Raw genomic sequence first — 10,440 nt, 5'->3', positions numbered from 1 at the left:
CAGAATCTGGAATTCTCTCCCTATACATATCAGAACCAACCCTTCCTTCACTAGTTTCAAGAGACTACTAAAAGAATTTCTCCTCAACCTTTATCTCTCCCTTCCGGAACAGTAGACGCTCTTTGTTACCTCTTCTCCTCAACTGAACTCCTACACTCTGACCTAACAAAGCCCTCATCTCATGATACTAAATTGGACTCTTTCTAGTATCTCTTATCACTATTGTACTTCTAATCTACTCAAGACTCTGTTGCATATGTATTTGCTGTAAAGCGCTCTGATACCCACTTGGGTCTTTCCAGTGCTATATAAAACTCAAAAACTAAAATAAACAAGAACTGAATGTGAGTAAACTATGAATAGCACTATGGGGGAGGGGGCGCCAAAAAATACTTGCACGTGTGCGACCAGGGCTAGCCTTGGCTGTGAGTGTTAGCTCCACCCCCCCCCCCCCCGAAGTTCGGCTCTAGTTGCGCCCCAGGTGTGAAGCAACAACTCGCACTGCATCAAGTATCACAGAAATTGGCGAATGGCAGTCTATAAAACCGCGGGGCCTCGGAATTTCTAAGTAAATTGTTTCACATTTACTAAAACATAAACACATTTCCCGTGTAATTTTTTTGCAGTAGTGCTTGCGCGTGACGTGTACACGCCAGTAAAATTAGTATGCGTCTACAAGCACCTTTGTGTTCAATAAGAAGGCACAGTTTTGGAACAGTCAGGGAGGTCATGGGTTACTTGTGCGGCAGATAATGTTCTGATAAACAACAAGCAGAAATCTTGGCTTGACTCTTAGTTATGCGAGAAGCATTTACTGTTCTCTCTGCCTTTCCAACCGGCATGTACAAACAAGCGAACGAGGGGCTGAGAGGCGGGGACACTAGACGCAGAAGACCCGGACAAGGAATGGAACTCCATTCAACCTGAAGCCAGGAGGCTAACAAGGCAGGAAAGGAGCCGCCACCAAACCCTCCCAACTTCAGGATGGTAAGAAACCTTAACAATTGTTAATATTAAAGTGCGAACCTTCCTAGTTTACGATGTGGTAGTGTTTGCTTTATTTCTCTCTACCAAACCCAAAAGTCGAGTGTCAGATTACAAAACCAAACTGTGATTTAATATTGACGAGCAGAATTTGTTTTTGCATGTATGCCTTCATTTTGATTTCACAGATGTTATGTGGGTTTGTTTGATGGAAATTCATGCTAACTGAAATATACGAAGAAGTCAGCAAAATAGAGTTTAGATTAATGATTTCATTTTTAGTAAAAGTCAATTAAGGCTATATTATGTTAATTTAAAGCTGCTAAGAATATTTTGGTTTTGTAACTGAAGCATTCCATATGAGTTATACGGTAAGATGAACAATCTTGGACCTGCACGTAATGACGCAATTGTTGTGTGCGAGGTTTACTAATCCTTTATGGGTTCCCGAGTAGCGTGCTACTCGTCAAAAAAGCGCTTCAACACCCCATCAGAGTTAACAAGCGCTATATAAATGCAATCATTTTCCCCTCTTCTATCCCTCCGCTATCCTTCTCAATCCAAATATTATCCACCACTCAAATTACTTTCATATGTCACTATACTTATTCACCACTAATCCTTTATGGGTTCCGGAGTAGCGTACTACTTGCCCAAAAAGCGCTTCAGGGGTAACAAGCGCTATATAAATGCAAATATTGTGTCCCTCTTCTGTCCTTCAGCTATTCTCCTGAATCCAAATAACTGACTAACCTATCCACCACTCAAATCACTTTCATATTTCACTATACTAATTCGACACTAATCCTTTATGGTTTCCTGAGTAGCATGCTACTCGCTGAAAAAGAGATTCAATGAATTGTCAGGGGTAGTAAGCGCTATATAAATTCAATTACAATACAATACACATACTGCACTGGGTCTTCAGTTAACAGTAATATTATTTACCATTTATATAGTTCATACCTGAAACTTAATTCTCTCATTGGGAATCAGAAATGTGCGTTATTGTTCCCAAATTTAATATTAATCAATTTAGTTTATCATCCCTGGAAGGATGAAAGTCTGTGTGCACTTGTAGGGCGCGAATGGTGTTATGCAGCAGGAACATCAGCCTATATACAGGCTTATGTTATTAGCCATAAAGCAGTATAAAGTAAATGTATAGTATTCAATTCAAAGAATCTTTCTTCGGCCACTCATTGCCATAAAAGACATAGGTCAATACAATACAATCGAAAATAATCATAAAGCGAGAGTTAAAAAAACACCAATATCGTCCACTGTATGATTACATGACTTTAAAATAACATACTAACCCTTGTTTCGAACAAGCAGAACAAGCAAAACACTCAGCAGTATGTTAGCAGCAGTTTATGAACCAAACTATTAGTACCATACATATAAAGTGAAAGGTAGATATAAAATATAAATACAACGTACTCAAAAACAATAAGGGGCCTATTACGATGGGGGTCGGAAAGCCGCGATCCTCGGTTTCAATCCCAACCAGCTAATTATGAATCAGCCATTGGGAATTGAAACTGACCGGTCATTCAGGCCTGCTTCCAACCGAACCAGTTCGTAATCCCAAAGGGTGGGCCTTTCCGCCCTTGGGATTATGATGCACGGTTTCCGGCATGGTTTCGATGCTGGCCTGTCCAACATGGAAACCATGTTGGAAAGCGTGTTTGGGGGCATCCGGTTGGGGGCAGATGGGACAGCTACTGTGCTCCCCTCTTAATCCCTGCACCTTGAGAGGTCTGCCACGGGGTGCAGAGATTAACAGCACCTCCCATTTCCCTATGGGAGCATGTACTACGGATGGTTTACGGCCGTAATACATGCTCCCATAGGGAAATATTGAAATGCGACCAAACAGTGTTCAGTCACATCCAAATCAGGTGGTCGAGGCCGCCGACCGAGGGTCGCTCGGTCCCGTTTACGAGTCGTGTCGGGCGGAAGCAATTCCGCCCAACATCAAAATCGGCCCCAATATATCTAAAACTAGGGTGCAATTATATAAACAAGATTGATATTATTATCCTTCCTTTGCTTTCCTAGCTAGAAATGTGGCATTAAGAAAAGCACTCGCTCTAAAACAGATAATTGGCGTATTCAATAATAGCAGGTTCCACAAGGCATGTACACATCTACGATGTCCTAATGTTTTTAGAAGGGGTTTAAGAAAAAGTCCTCCCAAGTAATTAAATTAATTACCAAAGAATATTTTTAGACCTGGCATTGTTGGCGTGGTTTCCCCTGTCTTTTTGCCTCCATCTTGTGTAATTTTTGACTGTGTGCTGGATTTTATTTTTGCTGAATTATGTACTCTGGGCACTTTCCAACTGTTGATCTGTGCCAAAGCGTAAGTTCTCCCTGTGTAAATTGTGATTCTAATTGGTTATCCATGATTGCCATATTTGATTTACTTGTAAGCCCTTAATAAACTGCACTGTGTGTGCACAGGGCCTGTAAATCAAATGCTACTAGTGGGCCTGCAGCACTGATTGTACCACCCACACCAGTAACCTTTCAAATGCATCACGCCACTGCAGTGTCTGTGTGTGTGGGTTTTCACTGCCATGTCAACCTGGAAAGGGCACCCCCTTACCAACTCCTAACCTTCCATTTTCTTACATGTAAGGCCCCCCTGAGGTAGGCCCAAGACACCCCCATGGGCAGGGTGCAGTGTGTGAGAAAGGTAGGACATGTACTGGTGTGTTTTACATGTCCTGATTAAGCATGGGCGTAAAATCCGTTCCGCTCGCGGATTTTGCGGATTTTCGGTAAATTCGCAATCCGCAAACTCTCGCGAACTTACCGAAAATTCGTAAATCCGTGCGAAGCGGATTTTTTTGCTTGGTCGCACTTGCCAACTAGAATACTATACAATTTCGCGGGAGTAAACACTTGCGAAAACGTAGATGCGGCGGGCAGCGACAATCTCGCAATTGCGAGATTGCAAAATTTGCAATTTCGCACAAGAAGTCCACCAGCAGGCAGCATAAACCTTGAAATTTATGATTTTTATCAGAATAACTCCTCAGGTTGACATTTGCCTGCACTTTTTTTTGCAAGGAGTCCATTTTGGGGGGGGGGGGAGGAAGGAAGTGCCCCACAGTCTCCAACTTCCTGTTCCTGTCCAGCAGGCTCCTCTCAGTGCTTTCTTCATGTGCTGGTCACTTTGATTTGGATCTTGACCTGGAAGCACTCAGCAGGTGCAAAAGTTCAATCTTATCATTAGTAACCATTCCCTGTAGTGCCTGGAAGGATTACTTTTTGTGGATGCTGCTGGATATTTGGATTTTTGCAAAACTGAAAGCACTCAGCAGGTGCAAAAGTTCAATCTTATCATTAGTAACCATTCCCTGTTGTGCTTCCTGAGGGGCCCCTTCAGAGTTCAGTTGCCAACTTGCAACTATTCTATGGCCCTGCTCTGACCCTCACAGCAGGCTCAGAGAAAGCAATTACAGATAAGGAAGCAGGTTCCAGCCAGGAAGTTCAAATTCAGTAACACATTAATCAGCCCCTAATTCATTTATGTCAGTTGAGGCAGGGCAGGTGTGCTTTTCCACCCATAATCTACAGTGATGAACTAGAGGGTGGCATGGGTGAGCCAGAGGGTGGCAGTGTTGAACCAGATGTAGAAACAACATGTTCACGACCGTTGCTACCCGAAAAGTAAGTCCGCGTTTGCGAACTGGTACAAAATCCTCGCGAACTGGCAGAAATCCTTGCGAACACAAAAAAAAATTTTAAATCCGCAAATTCGCGAGAGTTCGCGGATTTTGCGGATTGCGAATCCGTAAATACGCAATTTTGCGGATTGCCAATTCGCAAAATCCGCCCATGCTTAGTCCTGATAGTGAAATGCTGCCAATTTCATTTCTCACTATTGCAAGGACTAGCTCTCCCATAGGTTATCGTTTGAGCTGCCTTGTAACAGTTTTTAAGTGTACCTTTCAATTGGGAACAGCTAGAGATTTTGAGTTTGGGCTCTTCAAGCTCAGAATTTAATAACACAATTTTTAGGAAAGTTGGTTTTTAAATTGTGTGTTTAAAAATGCTACTTTTATAAAGTTGGCATTTTCTTGTTTAACCGTCCTGTGCCTCTGCCTGCCTATGGAATAAAAACCTAGTTTAGACTGACTGAGACTTGTTTTTGCATTCACTTGAGACACTCACAAAAAGAGAGCTGATGTGTTCCATGCATATGCTGATGATCCTTCCTAGGCTAGAGAGGTGGAAGGAGTTGTCCTTAACACCGGACTAGGCTGTAGCTGCCTTTCACAATGCTGTCTCCACCCCCTGTAGTATGACTAGACCAGGGAGTACAGAACTGGTTTTATTGAGCAAGAGAGACTCCAGCAATGCATGATGAGGCCTATTCTCCCTACAATGCGTCACTCCTTACACCTGCTTCAAGCAGGCGTAAGGTTTTGACGCAGTGGCGTCCTAGAAGTGGCGTCAGTTTTACAAGCCTTTCCTGCATGGGACCGCCCACCCTGCATACATTGTACCTGATGCAGGTATAATGTGACATGGGCTTAACAATGTGACACGTCTCCCTGGATGAATCACTTTGTAAATGGGCTGCATCTTTTACGCTGCTGCTGCATCACAAAAGTGACGCAACAGCAATGCAAAAGTGTTGCAAGAGGCTTGGAAATATGTGGGAAGTGTTTAATGGTCTGGGTTAATGTATCATAATGATCAAACTTAACACACCACAGGCGTCTAATAGACAGTTGAGAAATAAACCCTGAGTTAGGATGGAAATAAGGACGACTAAAGGATCTTTAAGGAGCCAAACTAATTTAAGCCCGCCTATGGAGTGCTGAGTGGGTATGATATTGCTTGTTGAGCTTAGATAGACAATGCATTATTCTATTTTTCTAGCAGCGCTAAAGAGCTAACTTTACCCTGTGCACTAAAACATTTTGTCACACCCATGAAAATAAATGCAGAATGATAAAAAAAAAGTTATTTACATTAGTGTTATAATAAAACAGGCTCAAACATTTACTACTAAAGTGCCTGGCTAAGTTGAATGTTATTAGCACATTGCTCCTAGTAAGATCTGATATTGCTACTACCACTATAACTTAAGATATTCTGGTCTGGTTCTTGTTAAATAAGTTTGTTTATCACTTCTACTCATGAGGAAAAACAGCCCAGTATAATACATATGCGAACCCACCAAGAGAAATGTGATATAAATCGATGTTGCTGTTGGAAGGGAGAGCCGTCATCACATCCACCTGAAGCTCCAATTCTCATGAACCATGCCCCACCCATCCACACCCAACAATAACGATAAATTACATATTATACCATGAGTATCTACATATGTGCCACAGCAGTGAAAATACATGTGACATAATTTCGCATTATTTGGGGCAACTTTTGTAATAAATGCTCATCCATCCATGTATTTCTACAGTCCAAAGGGCAAATTCCAGTTTATTACCACAGCTGACAAAAATTACTACGAGAAAAATGCTGTTTACCCCCTCTCAGTTTGAATGTGCCAATTACTTCGAAGAGGAAAACAACTATCCTTGAAGTCAGGAAGCCACTTGGTGGTTTTACATTACTGCTCACACTTAACCCTTGGCACCCTGCTTTTGTTTAAATACCTCTTGTTAAATCAAATACAGATGACAAAATGCCCTGGCATAATCCTTGCGTGCTGATGTCCAGAGCATAATCTACTGTTTATTGCCATTGTTGAGAGAGGGGAGGGGCATCGTGCCCCACTCTGTCATGGCCCTTTATTTCACATTGAAACAAAATAGGTCTGTGTTGAAGGGTGGGAGCCTTCACTACAGTCTGCCTTTAATTTCTCGCTTGCACTGCATGCATTATTCCTTTAAACTTAAGCCTGTTTGCTTTGCCAATGCTTGTTTATGTAAGTGCATTGGCAGGTTTTTCAGCAGGGCCGGTGTCATAGCAACAGGACCAAGAGCTGTAATGAAAGAAAGGAAAGTGAGCTCCCACCCCTCATTGAGCAGGAAAGCTCAGCCATATTTGGTTGCATGTTCTTCTTAACAATCTTGGGGCTCCGAACCATTGAGCCTGCTGCACTATTGATAGCCTCACCCCTATAATGGCTACTCTACTTTTAAGAGGACATCAGAAGTGTTGTAGCCTTTGTAGATTAGAGGAGTAGCATATAGGAGCAGGGGCAGTAGTAACAGGTCTCATCGTGGATAGTATTCTTTGAACTGCCCTTCTGAGCATAGTTCCCACTCTTAAGTGAAGAGTAGCAGTGTTTTTGTTTTAGTATTTCTGCAACATAGGTCCATTAGAGAAGTAAAGGGTAAACCACACAGGCAGAGTAATCCAGTTGATATATCCTAAAAAGGCACATCTAGATGAAATCACATGTTGCTCGGGGAGACTGGTCCAGTTCAAGAAAAGATAAAAGGACAGTGGAACTGAGGGTCATCTGAGGAACTGCAGCATCTGTTGGGAAGAGGAAGCAAGCCAGTATCTAGAGTTACCACTCTCTACTCAAGGTTTGGGAGAATCCATCCTGCAGAAAGGAAGACCCTGCGGCTGTAGCCTGTTTGGAAGCAGGCTGTCCTGGTGTGCAGAGGACCTGCCACCAGAAGCCTATCCTCAGCGCCTACCTCACAAAAAGGCCATGGGTCACAGGATGCACTCAGTGCAATCACTGGCGGGTGAGTCTCTACTGTCCGCCGACCTGTCCCAAGGATACATGGTGTACCAGATGCCTGTATATTAGTAGAGCTTGGATGCCTTGATTCACTCGACACCATGTAACGTGACATGTGTGCAGGTTCCCCGTGCTGGCCTGGAGTGCCCTGTTGGTGGCTTCAGTTCAAGTTCTATTTTGGGTGCTCACAGAGACTTTTTAAGGTACGGGCAAAGTGGGCTCTGGCCCAGGGGCCCCCATGTAAGAACCAACTCAGTTCTGCAGTCTTGCCTTGATGGCCTTAATTAATTCTTACACAGATTATTTTAAATACCATTTTCCTTTAATTTATTTTTAATCTGGGTGATGTGTGAGAGTCTATTATAGACATTTGGCAGATTAATGTTCATTTTATGTTTCATGCAACATCCATACAAAAGTTTCTTTTAGATCAAAACAGAACCTCACATATCAGAAATGGGAGGGGGTCACAGAGAATATTTGCAGTAATGAGCTGCTGGTATGTTACAATATTGAAACACATACCACTGTCCCTGAATAATAGATGTAAACACACTTAGAATCTGAACGTGTGCCAGTGCGCTGTCAGTAGCATAGCCAAAGAGGACATGAAGGTAGCTGAAATTGGATCATACATTCAAAGCTGTTCTGACCAGTGACCCCTAAAATACATTTGGCCTTGGGACCCACAAAATCCTTAAGATGTCTTTGGGTGCTCGATTTCATGGGTTTGGGCAGCACCGCTGCAGGATTGGCTGAGGCCTACTGACACAGGTGTATTTAACCCTTGTCTCACGGTTCCAAATACGGTTTTAAAGTGTGAATATTAAATTCCCTACTGTTCAAAGTGAGGGTATAAATCGTTTTCAAGGGGTAAACAGATAATTATTCACCCTGATGGGAGCATATTCCATTTGACCAAAACGTTCATTACAAAAGATGATTATTATTGTAATTGTAATCTGTACATTCTTTTGAGGCTGATAACTTGCGCAAATGAAACATACACCTTTAATCTTCATGTGGCACATCACTGCTGACGTCACCAATCTGGAACCAATAGGAGAACAGTGCAAGTGGAAGCCTGCCAGACGCCTGTTCTGCCTAGTGTGTTTTGTTAAGGGTGTTTGCTTGAATATAGAAAGTAAAAAGCCAGTTCACCGCTTATTTCGTGGCTTGCATAAGCTGCAGAGGAAACTAGGACAAAATGAAGCCACTTAGAAACATTAATTCCTTCCTCTGACTGAGGTTCATTGCCATTCATAGTGTCGCCATCAGACTGCTGTCGGTTAGGCGTGTGAGTGTACTGTTGATACAGTAGGCAGTTTGAGACTGCTACTCTGATTGATGGTTGTAAAAGTGCTGTTTGTAGTGTGTGATTTCTAGTCTGTGAGGATGCTACTGTGTGAATGGTGTAAGAGTGCTGTCAGTAGTACTAGGCTTTACTATTCTGTGAGGGGTGTCATTAGTTGTCTATGAAGGGCGAGAAAGTGCTTCTAGCAGTTTGTGATCAGTACCACGAGAGGTGCGAATGTGCTGTTTGTATTTAGCTTGCTTTGTGAATCGATGAGATAGACCAGTTACCCTAATATTTTCATTGAAGCTATGGCTGAAGATACTAAGGGCCCAATTCACAAAGGTAAAGTTAGACTATAGGTCTAATTTTCGACTGGAAGTTTAAGGGGCCAATTCACGAATTTATTTCAAAGGTTTTATATACCGAAAGGTAAACTTAGACAAAAAGTCTAAGTTAAGACATAAAGCCTAAGGGCCTGATTCACAAAGGTAAACATAGACCAAAAGTCTAACGTTAGACCTAAAGTCTAACTTTACTTGTAGCAAAGTTAGACTTTTGGTCTAACTTTAGTCTAAAGGTCTAAACTTAGACCAAAAGTCTAATCTTAGACCAAAAGTCTAACTTTACTAGTAGTAAAGTTAGATTTGTGGTCTAAGTTTAGACTTTTGATCTAAACTTAGACCAAAAGTCTTACTTTACTACTGGTAAAGTTCGAGTTTAGGTCTAAACTTAGACTCAGGTCTAAACTTGGACTTTGATCTAAGTTTATGAAATGAAATGAAATGAAGAGAATCTTGTAGCGCGCAACTAAGCCCGAAGGCATCAAGGCGCATTTACATTTGTGAATCAGGCCCGTAGAGTTCAGATTTAAAGTTAAGCTTTTGGTCTAACTTTAACTTTTGAGTTTGTCCCACAGTGCTCTTATTTAACAATGGATGAACATAACTATTAAAACAAAACTGCATCAATTGACCCCAAACAGAATCCTCTTTTACCACTTGTCTGGTTTTGTGGTCTGCTTTTGCTACGAGTCTGGGCAATTGATTGGAAGTTTGGGTGGTTTCAATTACACAGGCTGTCCATTTGTATACTTTCAGGAACTATAAGTTGATGGCTTACTGCCTCACTCTCCTTCTTATTGAGAGTCAGGCAGTTGGGCAAATTCAAAAGGCCCACATGTTGGTAGCACTTAACTGTATTTTATTATATTTGCAGTTGCTGTGGCGTGTTGCTTGCACTGGATCGTGTATACGTGGTAATAACCCCTATGTCTGCACTTAGTCTCCCCCTCCCTATTTCTCCTACCTTCCTCTTTTGTTCTTCCTTTTATTAGTTCGAGCCTGAGCCAGCGGGCAAGCGCTGCTCTGGGGATGATCTGTAATAGTTCAGTATGTGAGTGAAGCTCTGCCCACTGCTCCGTTCATATGTTTCATTGGCTTGTGTCATTGTCCTTTGTAAATACTGTCTTCTGATT

The 10,440-nt window shown here is 42.2% G+C and overlaps 1 protein-coding gene across 4 annotated transcripts in view; it reads left to right on the top strand.

The window, feature by feature from the left end:
• The first annotated feature begins 734 nt into the window (after positions 1–734).
• The window catches only part of LOC144829072 (beta-Ala-His dipeptidase-like), a 392,817-nt gene continuing 383,111 nt past the window's right edge, over positions 735–10,440 (top strand). For 2 of the 4 annotated variants that reach the window (XM_078687840.1, XM_078687838.1), the window contains exon 1: positions 735–987. In XM_078687840.1, the coding sequence (XP_078543966.1) occupies positions 985–987 (3 nt within the window). In that variant the 5' untranslated portion in view covers positions 735–984. The remainder of the gene's footprint in view (positions 988–10,440) is intronic. The other 2 variants (XM_078687841.1, XM_078687842.1) reach the window with 1 other exon arrangement.

This window comes from Lissotriton helveticus, chromosome 4_1 (genome assembly GCF_964261635.1).
Source record: "Lissotriton helveticus chromosome 4_1, aLisHel1.1, whole genome shotgun sequence".
NCBI classification, from domain to species: Eukaryota; Metazoa; Chordata; class Amphibia; order Caudata; family Salamandridae; genus Lissotriton; species Lissotriton helveticus.
The sequence above is the reverse complement of the archived record's forward strand: the minus strand, read 5'-3'. Positions and strand labels throughout refer to the sequence as shown.